Source organism: Leptinotarsa decemlineata, unplaced genomic scaffold (assembly GCF_025532065.1).
Source record: "Leptinotarsa decemlineata unplaced genomic scaffold, Ldec_3_MD MMD2_tig00026369_RagTag_RagTag, whole genome shotgun sequence".
NCBI lineage: Eukaryota > Metazoa > Arthropoda > Insecta > Coleoptera > Chrysomelidae > Leptinotarsa > Leptinotarsa decemlineata.
The window spans coordinates 3,268,931-3,289,023 of record NW_027412709.1 but is presented as its reverse complement, the minus strand read 5'-3'; the positions used below and the strand labels follow the sequence as shown (position 1 = coordinate 3,289,023).

At 36.2% G+C, this 20,093-nt stretch overlaps 1 protein-coding gene across 2 annotated transcripts in view; it reads right to left on the bottom strand.

Annotated features, from left to right (window-relative positions):
* Lcch3 (Ligand-gated chloride channel homolog 3) overlaps positions 1-19,703 on the bottom strand; it is a 52,155-nt gene extending 32,452 nt beyond the window's left edge. The window contains exons 1-4 of one of the 2 annotated variants that reach the window (XM_074185201.1): positions 19,415-19,703; positions 19,263-19,354; positions 15,207-15,307; positions 3,977-4,044 (exon numbers count right to left, since the gene is read on the bottom strand). In XM_074185201.1, coding sequence (XP_074041302.1) covers positions 3,977-4,044; positions 15,207-15,307; positions 19,263-19,315 — 222 coding nt within the window. In that variant the 5' untranslated portion in view covers positions 19,316-19,354; positions 19,415-19,703. Of the gene's footprint in view, positions 1-3,976; positions 4,045-15,206; positions 15,308-19,262 lie in introns of both variants that reach the window. The other variant, XM_074185200.1, reaches the window with a different exon arrangement.
* Between the last annotated feature and the right edge of the window lie 390 nt (positions 19,704-20,093).

Genomic DNA, 20,093 nt, shown 5'->3' with positions numbered 1-20,093 from the left:
AAATTGTTTGTCTTCCTCCACACTGCATCCATCGTATGCAGCCTCTCGATGTGTGCTTTCATGGACAGCTCAAGACATATTTTAACCAAGAAATTTCTGTCTCTTAGAAATCATCCAGGAAGAGTGGTGACAGCTCTTCAGATCGGATATTTATTTAATCAAGCTTATGGAAAGACTGCTTCAGTTCAAAATGCATGCAATGGTTTCAAAAACACTGGACTATCGCCAGTTAATCCAGACATATTTCCAGATCACTTTTTTGAACCAGCTGAAACAACAAATATGCCAATAGCTTCCACAGCTGATAACTCAGACTCAATCCAGGATCAGAACCTTCCATCGGTGCCAATAGAACCGGAGGCTGGCGATATTATGGCCCAGGAACAGAATAAGGCCCCTGAATCTTCATCAAAGCCATCCACTAGTTCTTGTAAACCATTTACTTCATCGGATTCTTTAGACGCAATAGCAGTCACTAATGATATTCATAACACACTGACTGGCCCATTAGACATTTCCCAACCATCCACAAGTTCATTTGCATCGACAAGTTCTTTAGCTGTTCCAGTTAATGTCATTTTCCAGTTCCCAGTGGTAAATTTGTAAGTGGACAGGGTAAACGAAAGCCAAAGAAACGAACGACAACATTCCTACTTACGTCATCACCAAATATGGCAGAATTAAAGTACTTTCTACCCAGTAGAAACTAGACAAAAGTATTTTCTTTATTCTATATGCAATTTTTTTCACCTAGAAAAACTCCATAATGCATTGTCACCGAATTTATGTGAAATTAGCTTGCGAATGAAGTATCATAATTTGGAATACGGAACAGTTTTTTCCCGCAAGAAGGCGCCAATATCGAAAGTTAGGTAGCTAAAATTGACATGGCTGAATTCCTTATGAAATTACATTTTCAAAGATGTGTCACATATAGTACTTTCCGTATTCAAATTGTTTGGGTGATAGTCACAGAGGGGTGGGTGAAGAGGTATGACAGTTGAGATTATGATAGGAAGATGGCCCCCTCGGATTACAAATCGACGTGTTTTTGTATTTTTTTCAGAACACATATGTTTTGAAGATATTCGATCTATTTCGTTTTCGGTGCCCCACCCTGTATTTAGGCAGATGTGTTTTCATTCAGATTGATTGAAAAAAAATATTCGCGAAAACACTTTAAAATGAAAATCGACGTCTCAATGAGGCCGCCATCGTCATTAACTAGTTCATCGTGAATTGATTTATGGAGAACTGCATCATTTCTTAGGTATATCGGTTTTTAATTTCTCTCGTACCCTTGATTCTAAACATCGGTTTTTGATTCTTTTCGCAACCTTGATTTCCAATTCGAATATCTCCCTGACCAAAAATGAATATTGACACGCTCTCGCCTGAATTTGAAAAATTAGAGCAACGTTCATTGATTATCCACCCTCAACAATCAAGCTGTTCTTCCTCCGTAACTTTGACCCAAAAAATTTCACTCGGATTTTAATTATCCTTCGGAAGTGTTTGATGCTTCGGTAAGGTGTTATCGATACAGAGGCGTGCATAAGATTTTTGATAATTCGACTTAACATAACTTTTAATAAAATATCAAAACTAATGGAATGATTTCAAGGGAGTCAAGAAGTTTCATAGTGAGTTTTGTAGCCCTTCCAATGTGTATTTTGGAAAGGGTCTAATCTGTGCCCAATAGATCACCGGAAGCTGATGGGGCGAAAAATAACTTCTGATTCAGCATCGAGCATACGCGTTTGCTGACCTGTTCAGAGGGAGTTTGTTTTCTCTTCTGATACTGATCCTGCTTCGGCTGCTCAAGTTTTTGATGCATGGCAAATTCCTAAGGTTAAGGAGAACAGTTCAGCAGGTATCCGCATAGCTGCGAAAATTCAACTATGACCATATGCCGTTCGAACCCTGTCTCCGAACCCCCAACACACAAAAGATACGCAAGTATTACTAACCGATGATCACCCTACACACCATGAGGTAAGCGATCACTAGGTTCAAATATCTTGTGCAGTAAGCAGACACAATAAGCCACAATGACAACATTTTTCCGACCAAATTTTTTTTCCGTGTTGTGCCAAGACAGTATAATATTGAGATTCGAGAGTGGAAAAGGCTGTTGTTGCACAGAGCAATTCAACAAAAAAAAACAGCTATCAGAGCAGAGACGTCTGGGTGCAGTCCGCGTACTTTGAAAAGAAAATCTTGATGTTTCATCCGTTTATACTTCTGATTTTGGACGATATACGTCTTATCTGGAGATGAAAACTTCAACGCAAATATCGCCTCACTGGAATAAATGAGAAGCACTATATCAGGATTCCTAGCCTTCCCTGAGTGAGAGGAATGAATAACTTCAATGAATTCGGGATTTCCCATTACCCACGACGGATTCAACATCCTCTGGAGCATAACATAACACAAGTGTCTCACCAATACCGTGAAAGTGCCCTAGGTGGTAATAAAATACTCAGGGGTTAAATAGATGGCTATTGTCTGAGATCGTATATGATGAACCTGAACCTGAACCTAAATCTCATGTAAAAAACCTCTATACACTACTAAGGTAGTTTCCGACCTCATCCCACTCGATTTGCGGAAAGAAAAGGTCAGGTGCCGTGATAAGCTAAGGTATTCAATACTGTTGACCCCATGCATCTTCTAGTCTGAAGTAAAAAGGTAGTTTCTGTAAGATGAGAGAGTTGTGATCGTCTCGTTCAGTGCTGAAAACTAAACCAAGTTCATCGCTGCTCGGGCAGCTGGCTTGAAGAGAAATGCTTCAATTCCTGTTTTATTTTGGTCGCAAACCGTGCAAAAGAGGTGATCCATCTTGCTGGCTGTATAAACTCCCTCCAATATCATTTGTGTAGACACTCCAAGTTCAAAAGTCCATCTTCTCTTCATTATCGGGAAAATTATCACCGTGAAACTTACGATATGGGATGCAAACTCTCATGTAGATATATCATTTTTCGAGTCTCCACGTTGAGTTGATGAAGCTCCTGTGGAGTCCGCTTCACTACTTCGATAAAGGAAAGTAAGATCGGAACGGCAGGCATATTTGTAACCGTAACTCTTTCTTTCCCCGATAGTTCCGATGACCAGATCGGTCAAAGTTTGTGCTGATACTTGCCGCGGACAGAGTTTCATTTTCACAGAGATTATCTCTTGTTAGTGGCATTGTTACACCTCAAGATTAGTATACCTCTCTCTGGCATTCAATGCAGGATGTTTTGATTTTCTACCCTGAATCCATACCGACATCACCACTCTCAAAGTTGTGGAAGAGTATGCAATGAACTTGAATAATGAGTAATGGACGAAAACTACTCTTCAAAATCATAATTTATGAATACATTCGATATTTTTCACATACTCTATATCATTTATATGTGTATTTATTGCCTATGTGACGCAACATTCTGGATAGTTTGATCTGGGAATCAGAAAGTCAAGAACCTCTCCATCACTTCTCCATCCAGAGTAGATAATTAGGTGATAATTAGGAATGAGGTTCACTATAACCGCCAAATTGCACGACAATGGATTCATCGCCAAGTGGTCAAAAAATCTATAAACGTATAATCTGTAGTCCTCGAATGAATCTAAGCCATTAAACCATCTTCAACGGGAGCTGTTCGGAGCTTAAAGAGATACATAAGGAGAACTACTCCCCTACTTGGTCTGGAAAGCGACGTCTTTTACGTAACAGAATAAGTTCTTCAGGGATAAACTAGGCCAAGGTTGAATATTTTATGAATGAGCTGAATCTGCACTTCTTGTGAATTTCATATACGAACATCCTTTTTTTTAATTATTGTGAACTTTATTTTACTTTAAGAGAATTGTGAAATGAACCGAATAACTCAAGAACTATCTAAGGTGCTCTCTTTCATTTATCAATAATCATTGTAAATGCATATCAATTGATTGATTTCTATAAGGAACAACAAATACTCACCATATTCACTTCCGAAATTGCATCGAAACTGGCTATCGTTAAATCCATTCCTACAAATAAGGGTTCTCCTGCAAACATTTGATATTTCGCATTATTTTACATAATTCATAGGTGAAAAATATGAATTTCAGAAGTGTAATCGTTTTGAAATTAATTAAAACTTTTGTCGAATAACAGAACATCAACGCTGTAATGCAGTTTTTCGTATTTTCAATCAAACAACAAAATGTGGGAAACTTCTAAAAGGACGAAGAACGCAATTACGTTCAAAATAAACCTTTTACAAAGATTTGTGACAGGGGTGTTATTCCGAAATTTGCCGTTGAAGATGATGATGTTTTTTGTAAGTGAAGTTATACATCGTAACTCTTTAAAATTTCACAAGATGTATCATTCCTTTGAATAATAGCTGAATCAATTCCATAACAAATGTTTGGAGGAAAAAGTGAATAGCAAAAAGTGATTTAATGTTCCTATTGAAGTAAATGTTGCGAAAGTAATTTTTCTTTCGTGTTCATGTGAAGGTCTCAGAGCCTGTAACTCAGTGGAGTGTTCTCTCCTGAAGCCAAACTGTTCGTCAGGCAGAACATTTCGGTCCTCGACTTCTTCATTGAGTCTTTGTAGAACGACTCTTCCAGCCAGCTCAGCAGACTAATCGGGCGATAGTTCTGTGGAAATAGCTGGTTCTTACCCTGTTTTGGGATCATAATAACGATCACATGCTTCCACCTTCTGGGGAAGTGTCTGAGGGCCAACGAACTGTTTATAATATGCAGAAGGTTTTCGACGCAGTTGTCCGGGAGCCTCTTCAGCAACTTATTGGTTATTGAATCGACCCCCAGAACTTTCTTGGCCTTTGCTGCCCTGATGTAACGTAACCCTTCAGCTCTTCCACAGAAGCCTGACGGATGTTATCGTCATCTTCCCTGAGGATACGGTAAACCCGATCTTCCAACGGCATATCGCGGTCGATGTCGTCAACGTTAAGCTAAAACTGAGTTCTATCGTGCCAGCAAAGGCTAATGCTTTATCGGCGGGGAGTAGCACACTCCGCGCTCTCCGTGTATGGGTGAGGGAGCAGTGTTCTTCCCTTAGAGTCTGCGGGTGACTCGTCAAAGCTCGTAATCCCCAGGCTCAAAGGATTTCCAGAGTTCCTACCACCTTTCGTTTCGATGATCAATGATGGCTTGTTTAACTCGATTGGCCATCAAACTGAAGCTCTCATTTCTGCCATGTCATTTATAGTGCAGATTTTCCGCGCACTTTCTATAATGGCAGGTTTGCACGTGTTTCCCGCTCGATTTGGGTGACATGGCTTTGTTTTGGCATGTGCCAGATCTTATCTTTGGTAGATATGTTCTCTCTTCCTTTCTGTTGAAATTCTCTTGGTGTTTGTGTATTTATATGGCTTCCAAATAGATTTTTGTTGAATAATGATTTGATATTGCTAGCCTCTCGGTATTTGAGGAAAGGATCATGTGTTCCCCGTCGGACAATGCATGTTCAGCGACTACAGACTTCTCGGTCCCAATCGGCAACTCTGCTTGTGCTCGACAAGGCGGGTACTTCTTTTCGTCTGACCGATATGAACTTTGGCACAGTTACATGGAATCCTGTAAACTCCTGATGATTTGAGTGGATTTCTGCTATCTTTTGCTCATCTCAGGTACTCCGATATTTTCTTCGTTGGTTTGAAGACAGTGTTAATTTTTTTCTTCTTCAGAATTTTCCCGATTCGGAAATTCCATGTAACTCTGGTGAAGTTTATATCGGTCAGACGAGAAGGATCATTGGTAACCGCCTAGTTGAGCACAATCGGTGTTGTCGATTGGGACAGACCGAGAAGTCTGTAGTCGAAAGGTTAGCATTATCAAATCATTATTCAACAACAATGTATTTAGAAGCCATAGAAATACACCAACAACAAGAGAACTCCAACAGAAAGGAAGGGAGAACATATGAACCAAAGATCTGGCACACAGAATTGAAAAGCGCCAAAAATAAGCCATATCACCAAAATGGCGCGGGAAATACGCGTGAATCCGCCATCACAGAAAGTGCGCGAAAAATCAGCACTATAAATGATATTATATTGAAGATAACTGCCGCAGTTGAAGTTGAAATGTTTGGATATTGTAACCAACGAAGACTACGGCAAAACCCGGAAACCAACCAAAACATTGAGTAGAATACTCGAAAAGTAACTGCGCTATAATGAACAGTTCCCTCTTTATAAGAAAAGCATTACTAAATTATTCAACAATATGTCGCATGGTGAGTATTTCTTCAGAAAAACTAGGTGAATAATAACAAAGAGATTAACAAAAGTCAACGTTTGTGTATTTGTTGACTTTCAAATGATATCATTCTGATGTAGTATCTGATACACAAAATAATTTGTGAGAAATATATATTGATATATTTCCAAGCACTACCCTTCAATTTTGTCGTCAAAACCTAAAATAGACCAAGAAAGCATCTGAGAATCACAACCCCTGTTTGTCTTCTACTATTATATCCATTGACATATTAATTAGTTCCGATGAAGGCCACACGTCTGTCACTCGGTTACCAAACAAATATCACCCATTCGAGATTGCGTTCCAGCTTCAAAAAAGAAGATCTGTTTTCACGACCTCCTTTCGCTCAAGACATTTCACGGATTTGTTTTTCAGCTCCTATTAGCAAAGTAACTGCATTTGACATATTCATTTCCTCGATTCGATAGCTGAGATGATAATTTGATTATCCATTTGAATTGATCATTCTATTTCTCACACATCAGAAAAAAATTGTCAACGATGAACGTTTCACCAACAACTCAGATGTCATCAGTACACTCATTGTAGCTCCATAATGAACATGTAGGCACATATTCGAATATAAGTCAGGTTAAGATTTTTGGTGATAGGTTTTCGATTTTTTCAACGCTCTTGAGCGTTCTATACACTACACGCGTTCTGATGAAGGGCAGTAAAAATAGTATATAGGGGTAATTTGATTAGCTTCGTGCAACCTTGTGCACATGGGGTAAACACGTACTTCGGATAGCGATCAACTAAAAAGTATAAAAACTATAATGGAGAACTTTATACTAGTGTAGAAAGGGCAAACGTTTTAGTTCACCCCAATAAGTCACTGCGTAAAATCAAAGTTTTTTTCACAAAGGAAAATATTGTATTTATCAGTAACTTGTCATATATAACAATTTTGACTATAAAAAAAATTGCTAAAAAATAATACAACACTTATCTTTACGTTTCGTAGGGCAAAATCTGCCTTCGTCTTCAGAAATGGACAAATAATTCAAAGATATTTGCACGAAAACTACTCTTCAAAATCATAATTTATGAATACATTCGATATTTTTCACATACTCTATATCATTTATATGTGTATTTATTGCCAATCTTTACGTTTCGTAGGGCAAAATCTGCCTTCGTCTTCAGAAATAGACAAAAAATTCAAAGATATTTGCAGTTACTCCTTTTGATTATTTATATCTCAGCTTCTTCGACAGATGTCAAAAGAGTTTTGAAATGTGAAATTATGTCATTGAAATATGATATCTTTGAATTTTTCATCCATTTCTGAAGACGGAGGCAGATTTTGGCCTCATAAACGTAAATATTAGAATTGTATCATTTCTTAGCAATTTTTTCTGATAGGCAAAATTGTTAAATACGAAAAGTTACTGATAAATAGAACTTTTGTTTTGTGAAAAATACTTTGATTTTACGCAGTAACTTATCGGGGTGAACCAATAATTTTGCCCTTCCTACACTTGTATAAAGTTATCCATTATAATTTTTATATTTTTCAGATTATGGAAGGTAAAAAATACCAAAAAAAGGTCGATGAAAAACTGATTTTTCCCCACAAAACATGGGCTGAAAAGTCCCGGGCTTAGAGAAAAAACTTTTTTTTTTGAAAAATCGGCTTTATTCGTCAACGAAATCTCCATCAATAACCACACAATTATTCTTGCGCCGCTCTAACGTTTTAATACCACTTTTGTAGAACGATTTATCTTTCGCTACAAAATAGGCCTCAGTTTCAGCAATAACCTATTCATGTGAGCAAAATTTGTTACCAAATTGGGCGAATACGGTGGATGTGGAAGCAGATCAAAGTTCAATTCATACAGTTTTGCCATTGTTTTGATTGATTCGTGACACTTAACGTTGTCTTGAAGAAAAAAAAAATATTTGCTATATGCGAACGTTTCTTTGCAATTGCGGCCTTCAAATACTCCAATAACACTATATAATATTCATTGTTGATGGTATTTCCCATCCCAAGATAGTCTATGAATGTTAGACCACGCACATCCCAAAATACCGAGGCCATAACCTTTCCAGCGCTTTGGACGAGGTTCACCAGTTGGTCTTCAATCAGATGACGTTCGTTTTGATTCCAGAGTGAAGTGATGGATCCATGTTTCATCCATTGTCACATATTGTCACATATTCTGGTTTATTATTTTCAAACATGGCCAAACACTGCTCTGAATCATCAAGACGTTCTTGTTTTTGGTCAACAGTGAACTTTGAACGGAGCTTTCACATAGTCAAATGCTCATGCAATATAAAGACAACACGTTTTTTGATATCTTTTCGATGTCGGCTAACCTACGCAATTTCATTGTTTGATCGTTCAAAACGATTCTGTGGATTTTTTAAAGTTTTCTGGTTTTACTGCCTCATTTATACGTTCACTGCGTTCTGTATCATCGGTGTCTCTACGACCACGTTTTAAGTCAACAAACCAACTTTTAATTTTTGTTTCTGATGGAGCGGAGTCCTTTCAACACGTTTCAAGCATTGCTTTGCTTAAACTGTTTCTTTTTTCCATCAAGAATCAGTGTAAAATGAAAACACGAAATTGTTTTCGATCCATTATTTTGAAAATTGCAAAAGTAGTGTCATTTTTAGCACAATAACTCTCAAACTTGTGAGTAGAATATCATGAAATTTCAACACCTCCTTTTTGAAAGTTGGTACTAACTGAAAAAGTGCTGAATGCAACGAGAGTAGCGCCATCTATGTGTTAGGCTTGAGACTTCACAGTCCATGAAGTACAGAGCTTCTCAAACTTATTTTGTGTACCGCCCACTTCGAAAATTCATTATTTTCTAGCGCCTCCTTCCCATTTTTTTACTACATCTAAAGAACCACAATCGCAGTCATTATTTTAATAATTAAATCATGTGTGTCATGTGGAAATAAGACTTTCTGGTGAGGGTAATGTAAAACACCAATTTGTACTATAAGGAAAATTTTTATTCATGTTACTAAAACAAACATTTCAATTTGAATTTTAAAACTAATCTAAAACGAAGGATGAATTTAATGATTTTTAACAAGTTTGTTAATATCAGGTTCGAATTTACTCAAAAACAGCCGTAAGTCACCGCGTTCGGTAATCTGTAACCGATTTCTCTTTTTCAGTTAGCAACGTTGCCACAGCACTAAATCCACGTTCACCCAAATACGATGATGGAAATGCTATCAAAAATCGTTGAACGATGGACCACAATCCAGGGTACAATTGCGAGATTGGCTTTTGTAGCCAAAATTCTTGGTATCCATTTTTTAATTTTATTTTTATTTCCTCGTTCGTTATCAGTTCTATGAGTTTTTCTTCCAGCTGGAGTGATCCTGCTGTGTTGACATTTGAAAAAGAACCCAGTCCTGTATTTCCAATTTCAAAATGTCCTGGAATCGTTCTGCGAAATAACTGTGGAGGTTCTTCAAATGTTGGCAGTAAACAAGCAAGTCGTCGTTGTTGAAAGATCCTGCTGACAAATTAGGGAAATTGCGAAACTCACGTCTGCCGATATCATTCTTGTATGAGAGCAATTTGGCTACAAAAGCAGCAATGTCATTTTTTGTTTTAATCAAATTCAAGTCGTCACCTTCAAGTTGGAGATTGACATCATTGAATAATTTATACAGGTCTGTCAAGTAAGCAATATCATTCTTTGAAGTGATGAGGTTGTCGTGCAATTCTTTGTCTTTGTTTTCCAAGAACTGTTAGAGAGTCAAATAGATTGTAAAATCGAGTCAGACAGTTACTTCTTGATAACCAACGCACTTCTGTGTGAAATAGCAATCAGTTGAAATCTTTATCACAAGCAACACAAAGCTGATTGAATAATCTGTCATTCAAAGAGCTGTTTCGGATTTCATTAACTGATTTGATGATATATTGCAGTGATTGAGAAAGGCGCTCACTAAAATTTTTCGCAACCTAATGTTGCCTATATGAATGACGCAATGTAAAGCGGGCACATCTGGAATTTTATTTTTCAAGTACGCTATGAAGCCTTTGTGACGTCTTGTCATAGCCGGAGCGCCATCCGTGGCAACTGATATAATATTCTTCAGTGGAATTTCTTTCTCATCACAAAATTTGTCCAATTATATATGGTTTCTTCTTTTTTATCCGTCTCTAAATTTCTGGCAAGCAGTAGTTCTTGATATATTTTCTCACTTTTAAGAAACCTCACGTATGACAACAACAATGCTTCATTGGTTGGTAGAGTGGAGTCAACTAACTGAATTGAGAATTAAGAAGTCTTCAGATGATTGCACAATGACTCTTCAATGTTTTCAGCCATCTCATCAATTCGTCTCTGCACGGAACTATTGCTCAAAGGAATTTTTCGGATAATATCTGCCGCTGGTTTATGGAGCACAGTAGTTATTACTTCTTTTATTGCCGGTAAAATTAAATCCTCTCCAATAGTGTGAGGTTTACCTGTTTGAGCAATTCGCAAGGAGATATTGTAGTAAGCTCCGATTCCGTCGTTGTGTTGCTTAGAAGCCGCTGAAAAAAGTTTTGACACAGTTGGCTGAGTTTCCAGTTCTTGAAAATAAGTCAAACGTTTGTCTTTTTTATCTCAATGCATTTTATTCAAATGATCTTGTAGCCTTGAGGCTTTCATCACTTCATTCAAAAATATTTTTTGACAAAGAAGGCACAGGAGAAGATAGACTTGTGGGATTTTCAATAAATTCATATTTTATATATTCCGCGCTATACGGCTGTTTCTTCTTTTTTGCTTCCGACATAGTTTTGTCTTCAAAAATGCCGAAGTAAAGAATCGAGTATTAAAAACTTGCTAATGAGTCCACTCACAGTAGGTATTCACCACCGCACGTACAGAACTTCACCTAGCTAGTCGCTAACGTACCTAATATCGTCGAATGACATTACTGGCTGGATGCTGGATGGCGCGAGCGCTTTTATGTGAGGCAGCGGGCGGGTCTAGTACTTTCTTGCTTCTCATTGAAGCTTACCGCCATCTATTGTACAGTTTGACAACTATCGGACAGGAAATAGTTACCGTCTAGTCCCCTAGATGGCGTTACACGAGAAAACGCGCATTAGGCGTAAAGGAGCGGTAAAGTTTGTGTTAAAAGCAAAAACACATTTTAAATTAGCCATCGCCACCCTAAACCGCTTCAACGCCCCCAAATCTTCTCTGTGCCCTTCACTGCCCTTCTATAGGCTTCCAGTGCCCACAAGGGAGCGTCGTCGCTCACTTTGAGAAAGACTAAATGTAGTACAATAGCTTTCCCAAGCAGGGCTGGTGAAGTTCTCCCAAATAATATCCATTTTATACTCTAGAAACACTAGCTATCACCTACGGTTCAATCAGATAATCAAGAGGGGATATAACCTAGAGTTCAATAATGAAAATAGGTTGAAATAGGTCACCAGTGGAGGTGAGACTGCTCCTGAATGATGCATCATTCTTTGTTGTGTGTAAACGTGCCGAAAGGATGTTTGACTGAGCCCACTCAATATTACTGGTGGAACCTTGGAAATACCGGGCGTCCCCTTGCATAGAAAACCTTGTCACGGTAATGCAGGGCTAAGCTACTCGTGGAATCCCTGTGGGCCATATATTAACCACAAGTTCTGAACCTGAGTCTACAGAAGGGATGAATGTAAAATAAACGATCCCAATTGTCTTCTCTGTAACAAGAAAGAGTATCTCAGTTCTCTAGATTCCGAACGGAATGCAAGCAGGTTGACCAAACGACCAAACTCAGACACCTCCCTGTTCACTGATTAGGAATTCTTTCTTTTGGAGAACTGCGTTTATGAGAAATACACTTTTTGAAAACGTTTTTCCAAATGAATTTAATCTCCAACGAATCAAATTCAACGTGAATCGCTTATTTCGCAAAACGCACCACTGTTAGAGCGCTTTGAGGATTTTCCTGTAGTGCTTGTGTTTCATCCTAAAAAAAATATCTCCTTCTTGTAATATCGGAACAAAAACAGAAACTTCGCAGCTCTTCAACTCTACAACAAATCTAGGAGGCTAGATGTTGTAGTCAGAAATCAATTTATCGCTTTCTCAAGAGCAGGATCTCATGAATATGCTTTACACTTGAGCAGCAGAAGCAAAATTTGCTTCAGAAAAAAAAAACAATCTCTTCCTGAGTAGGTCCTGCGTTTGCAGGACCTACTCAGGAAGTATATTAAGGTGAAAATCTTGCACTTCGAACATCCGAAAGCCACAATAAGGTAAGATTCCAGAGCTGCACACAATCGAAGCAACGGCCTGGATGGCTACAGGCTACCTGCGAGGAGGGAGAGAGCATCCTCTTTGCTGATAAGTGCAGTTAATACCGTGCATTCACGGGAGAGGATACCTACTTCCAAAGCCTCACATTTGTGTTGCGTACCTTCCTGATGAAGATAGTCGTAGACTGACCGCCAATCAGATCCTCACTAGATTTAATAAAATGTACCATGGTCGGTCAACCTCGAAGGAAGTTATTCTTCACAAGGAATTTTAGGTCCTTTAGCAGAGAACGCATTGTTTTCATCGTTTGGCAGAGTCTCACTCTTGCCAGCTGACCTGGAAATAAAGTTATCGGCTTCGTTGAGAAGCTGGATTCATTGGGTCGAGTTGAATAGGTGTGAGCCACAATAAATCCTCGCGATTCACAATGAAGAGTAGAATAGACCCACTTTCATGAGGCCTACCTCAGTCAAGCGTAGAAGAGTTATTTGAATCAATTCATTCGTTGATTGAATTTTGGGAGTTTCAAACCTTTTTTCTGGAAATGAAGAGTTTTGAATTCATGATTGATTAAGGAGGATGATATCGTACGTTGAATTAATTTTGGTATTCTGAAAATTGTTATTGTGTTCTTCAATTGCATACTTTTGATGTTTTTTAATTTTACCTATGTGAAACATCGGACATGAACAACACGACAACTTATGAAATCCTGATCAATCTGACACAAAATGTATGACTTTGTTATTTTTGATAAGCATGTAGATCTTGTAGATTATTAAAACATTTATTGATCGCAATCTCTTCCATTAAATCCAGTTCTTTGCACCAAACAAAGAAACATCCACTAGTCTATTCAAGAAACACTTTATTGTGAGATTTTCACCGAACAGTTTTACAAAAACTGGATTACGTTATGGATTTTCATCACATATACTGTGAATCATCCTGTTAAATGCTACTACTACTGAATGTTTTTGTCTGATGTGAATTTCAGTGAAACCATGAATTCAACAATATAGATTGTGATCAACAATGTTTATATATAAGGTTCTTTAGTGTCCCAAACACGAAATAGTCAAACCGTGAAAAATTTTACCGATTTTGAGACACGGCGACAAAAATTACAGAACTCTTTTTGATCAACCTACTATGGAGATTTTAAATTTCCAACGAATGAAAAATCATATAAATCGGCCAAGCTATTCTTGAGTTATGGATGATGAAACAAATACGATTTTGTTTCATACGGCGACAAAAATTACAGAACGTTAACTATTTTCGATCAACCTACTATGAAGATTTTAAATTTCCAACGAATCGAAAATCATATAAATCGGCCCAGTTATTCTTGAGTTATGGATGGTGGAACAAACACCATTTTGTTTCATATGTTAGATTTTATTTAAAAAAAGAAATTAACAATTGAAGTAGTCATAAATAACAATGAAAGTGGATAATTTCAAACACATATGAGAAATGGATGAATCCGACAGACATCATGGAGATATAATACAATACAATTCACTATTTTAGGAAATTTCAGTTGAAAAGCACGAGAATTGATTTCTCATTTGACATTTTCACATACTAGAGAATCATTATCCGAAAATTCAATATCTGGGTATTTACTCTCTCGAAACTACATCTAAAAACAATAGTGACGAATTGATTCCAATGATTAACAACAAACATTACCTTTCACCCTTATTTTTGAGTCAATTTTGAAGGGAGGGCAGAATTACCTGGGGGGGTTCTTCTGTAGTTTCCTTTAAAAGAAGCACACTCAATTTTAATGATTCCAATTATATTTCATTGAACTTATGTCATCATATCCTTTTTTTATTATTTTTTTTTGAACACTGAATTCATTTTTTCATATACTCAAATTTCTGACCATTTTTTCCTCTTACTAGTAAAAAATGTTTTCTAAACATATTTAGTAGTATTCAATCACTCCTAAAATATAACCATTTCAATATAAACTATTTGAGTATTATATACTTACGCCAAGTCAGTTTTTTGACAAATTCAATCCAGCGCATTAGTGTATCTTGTTAAATTCAGTATAATTGAATGGAGGCGATAATTATAATCGTTTTGTTTCTTGAGAAACAACAAACCTATCGTCATTTCAAAATGTCAAGGGTATACAAAGAGATTCTCTAAATGTACAATTCCTAATTTCGTTTTAAGAAAACTGATTACATAGGACACAGTATAAATCAACATACACTGTTGTGTATTTTGATATTCAAACTCTTTTCAAATACCACACAGAGCCTGTACGATCGTAGATCTCAAAATTCTATTGTCGCTCAACCTGCTCTGGAGAATGATTTTTTCTGCGAGTAGCAAAGTCTTTCACGAGAACTGAAAACAATTCACTATTGTACCACACGCAGAGTCTCATTTTTTTTTTATCTGCACTCAAAAAAGCAGTGATGAATAATAAAAAGTTAATGTACAAGTTCTACATGTGGCTAGTAAAATGGAAGTCAAGAAGTGCGGGAGAAGTATATGATTCTAAACAAATTATAATTGCAATAAAAGTATTTCGAAAACCATGCAAAATCTTCCTTCCTTCCTTTTATTTCATGGATGCCGATTGGAATACCCTATATACAAATAATCTACCTCCAATTCTAATAGCTTCACTCATCTAAAAAAATCGCTTTAACTCACCTCCAAAATTCGGCCTGAGTCTGATATCGTATCCTTCGAGAAGCTTGGATATAGTCTGCGTGACATTCTCCAATCTTTCTGACACCATATTCCTCTCAGCCCTACAACATCAGATTTCAATTATAACTCAAGTGCTCGACATTCGGGCTATGCCCGCGATTCGCACGGACACTACGTTGAAAATGTATTCGAGGATCGGTCTCCAAATCAACTTATGCTAATTTTTCGACATTTAATCCACTTCATTTCTCTGAGGAAGGGTTTACCACTGATTGAAGTATGACAACATAAGGGAGCTGGGGATTATTATTAAATCGGGGTCAGTACCTACTAACGAGTTGGGACTGATTCTACACGTGAATGGATCATGAGATCATGAGCTAGTAGAGCAAGTTCTACAATCTACACTGTCATCGATTACTGTTTCCGATTTTCTTTTCTCTTGCATTAGAATTAAGCTGCAAAATTATTATAAGAGGCAGTTTGAAAGACACTTTTTTGTGAAGGAGTCAATGGATTGTGTGAAGTTTCTCGGATCTAGATCATCAGATAATCTCCTTTAGTGGACTAATACGAAAACTGAAAAGTTCATCTTGAAAACTTTTTGCTTCTTCTCAAATATTATGTGCATATAGTTTCTTAAACAAAATGTGTAGAGGAGAATATGAATGATCTAATGCAGTTGCTAGACTGCAACACGGACATTTTGTTTTTGCTCTTTTTCACTATTGTGAAAATTAAAACTTTTTGGAAAAATATACCTTCACAATAAATTTATTTTTTTCACAATACATACTAATTATAAGATAGATACAGTAATTCATAATATTCGGTATTGCTTATGGAATGAAAGAAATTGATTAACTGATGAATTTGTTATTAATAAAATAGTAAAAATCAGCGTTAGGAATCAGTATGAGAAACGCTATATCTTCGAAACAAGGCGACGTGCGTGTGTGTTTTTAGAGTGAAAATACACATTCTCATTCACTTTCACATTCATTGTCATATCGCAAGCGAAGTTGCATATAATTTTAATGTATATCTGTATAAGTGTTCAAGTAACTTGGCATATTTGATTTCACCAAGAGCGGTACATATCAGAAATACGCGACGGACTGTCGCTGCTCATCGTCTTGAGGTTCAACTCAGTACACCTCGAACTTCACTGTTAAAGAACTCTTTCATCTGGAGAACTGCGTTTATGTAGAATAAATTTCCTAAGAACATTTTTCCAAATGGATTGATTCAATCTCCAGCGATTCAAATCCAATATGAGTCGCTTCTTTCGCACAAGCAGCTCTCTAAGAGCGCCTTAAAGTGTAGCCTGTAGTGCTTGTATTTTTTCTTTGAAAAAAATAAGGAACTATTTTGGAAAACTTTTGTAATTTTTCAGGAAAGACATTTTATCCTCTTTGAGCTCGAAAACTAATGATGGAACTTTTTGAAATTTCTGTAAAATAATATCTCGAGGAATTAAGTGAGTTGGATCGGTAGGCGTCGTTTGTATGAAAATGAAGCTTTCTGAAAAATAATGCTCATCTAGATATTGGAAAGTTGTTTTGAGAAGGCAATTTCTCAAAATCCATTTATGGCGACACATACTTTCGAATAATAGAAATAATGTCCATACAAAAAAATAATTTGTTGTGAAATTTCCGAAGATATGTGATGAAATCCGGATATTCGAAAATTGAATTCATGCTAGGAGCTACCCTGTTTTGAAAAAACTTCAATTTTAATAACGGGAAAGAGCTGAATTATTTCAGAAATTCTATTAGGTTGCCTTTTTTATTAAAAATAGCATAATAATGAATTCTCAAAAACAATAATAAATCAACTGATACGAAAAGTAACTTGTTTATTTATATTGTAAAAGAAATATTAGCTTCGAGAAAAATAGTTCTTGGCTTTTTGGGTTTCACTATACAGTCTTTGGCAAGATCTACAAACACACATAAGGTTATATTTTCGTTATGTATTGTACATAATGTCATAGGAGATATTGCATCCTCTTTTGACCGTCTTGACTGAAACCAGTACTGAAAATGCATTGAATGAACGGAATCTCAATTTCCTATTAAAATTTTTGTTTTGATTTCAAACATTTTGTTTTTTGACAAATAAACCAATTTTTTTTCGAACGGTGGAGTTTCAAGAAATTTTCAAAGAAGTTCTCGTTTTGTAATTGAGTATCTTTTGAAACCAATGTGTGGTGCGGAATATTTCAGAATCAAACAATAGAGCCAAAAGATTTTGAATAAAATGTAGCTTAAGATCGGAAAAAATTCAGGATATTAGTTTTATTTTATAATAATACATCAAACTATTGCAATGAAACAAATAAAACAGTGAGTTCTGCAAGTCATGAGGCAATACAATTCAGCTGGGTTATTCTGCTAACTTTATATATTTGTTGGAATCAGATCTATAACTAGATCAGAACTATAGACACTCGCAGGAGTGCTACTCAAAGCTACAATTCATGAGAAATGCCGTTGAAGATGTCATCTTATTGTCATCTGCAATTCATTACATGAAATTATTTTCCTTTGTTTTTTAGAAACCGAAACTTTTCAACACTTGTATATATGCTTGAGTATTCAGATTGTGATTTGAATTCATATCCAATTAATGAATGACAGCATGATATGTCATATGTATATAAAGAACTTTTTGGAAAGTTTATGAAGTAAGAACGTGAGAACAAATATAGTTCATGAACAGTGTCACTATTTTCCGGTTTTGAAGGCCGCGGATTTTTGGAATTTCTTCTCAACGTTTGGCTCAGCAACGAGTGACTAGCTTCCTCAGAGGGTTATATACCCTGAGTCAGTATCTCCTCAGGTATTTTGGTGTGCTTATTCCTGTTCCTGGCTTAGGTGGTTAATTACGTAAAGCGTATTTATGTTGATTCAGTCAGGTGTGATAATTTCTATATCTGGCTTGATTTGGGGAATTGTCAATAACATTCGACGATCCATTTCTACCCACCGTCATGCTGTTTGCTATTCTTATAGTTTCTCTCTCTGAGTGCGTGTTCTGCCACAGCATAAACATGAACACGCTTTACGTTATTTACCTAAGGTAGGTACAGGTATTGGCACACCAAACTACCTGAGAAGTCAACCTTAACCGGCTAAATCGGAGATATCAATTCAGGATAAACGTCAGGAAGAAAAAAATCCACGGCCTTCAAACCGGGAAAAAAGTGACGCTGAAAACCTCGGCCGCAAGAGCTTCAACCATTTTGCCATAGTTCATGATATTTTTACTTCACATTGGAATGATTTCGATTTGAGAGCAGCTTTAACAATAGACTTAGAATCATAAACAATATTATCAATTAAAGAAAACGGCTACAGTTGTTTCAAAGAAAAATAGCATCGGATAGTATACGCAGATTAAGTTCCTATCTTGCTCTTATTCCTTGAAGTTTCCATTGATCAAACTGTATCATGTTGAAAAATGAATTAATTCATCCAAAATACTATCAGGCAATTGAACTGAAAAGCAATAATTATGTATGCGACATATGCGACGAAGTAAAAAGTATGATAGAAATAACCGATACTTGAAGAAAAGTCTTTATAATGTTTTTAAAAAACACTTTGAAGTGAGTTTTCTACTTGACAGTTAGTGTTCTGCTAACATCAGCATATTCAGAAGTCACGATACTGTAATAATAGTAAAAAATATTTAATATTACTTATTCAATAATTTGAAAAAGTTCATCTATATAGATGAGTAGTATTAGAAAATGTAAAGACAGAAAGTTTCTTTAATAATGTTGTAAAGTTATCTTCGATGGGATTCGAGTTTTTTTTCATTTTGTATTTGTCAGGTTTATCATTTGCTGGGATTTGTGTGTTTTTTGTTCTGAATTCTGAATAAAATTAACGAAGACTTCAGAATTCTGCTAGTTCATTTACGAAGTTACTGAATCAACTAATATTTTATTTGTATAATCTCCACATATTATTTGCGTTCCATCGCTCTCGGTTCATTTTTTTGTTATGCGACATATGCTTATTACTTATCAGTTAATGTACTCACCTGCTGATGGAAAACAATTTAAGTGCACTGATAATGACGAAAGTCAAAATCATTTTTATTCGATAAGATTGAAATCACCGCTTGTCACATCGCTGAAATAATTTGAATTCAACTAAAGAACAAATTTTATACAATTTGTTGACGCTCATTACATTTTATTTTCATTAGTAGACAAAAAAGTTTTACTGTACTTCGTTGCTACCAAAACAATAGCCGCTGAAAATATTCTTAAATGAAACATTTTAATTGTTGCGAGAAAAAAACACGGTTTCGCGAAATCACCAATCACTAAACTTTTAAAACATCTACTGAAATGCTGTTATGTAGGTACTTATCATCAGTGTGGATGAGTTTTTTCAGTTAAACTTGAAGTAAAGTTTTAATATCGGTTCAGTTAAGGTAAATATAGTGCATTATTGAAGAGACGTGCACCACACTACATTTCTTACTTTATCAAATGTGATAATGGTTGAGGGCGCATGCTCCCAGTTTTCCTGCGTTTGTCTCCTCCTCTCGTTTACCGCCGGATGCTGTAACAACCGACGCGACGTCGATACAAAATTAAAAATGCGAATTCACACCTGATCTGGAGCGGGATCAGAAATTTCGCAAATGTATTTTTTCTTTCGTATCAATGGCAGTAGCTTCACAATATAAGTTTCATTGAAGATTCGCACTATTGAATAGTGCCAAAATCAAATGCTATATTTTTATTATTTATCGGGTAACACATTTTTTTTATTTCAATTCACATCTCTGTATAAATAAACTAACTTAAAAGTATCCATACAATTTAAACCATTCTAATTTGAACAAGAGATTTTTAAGAGA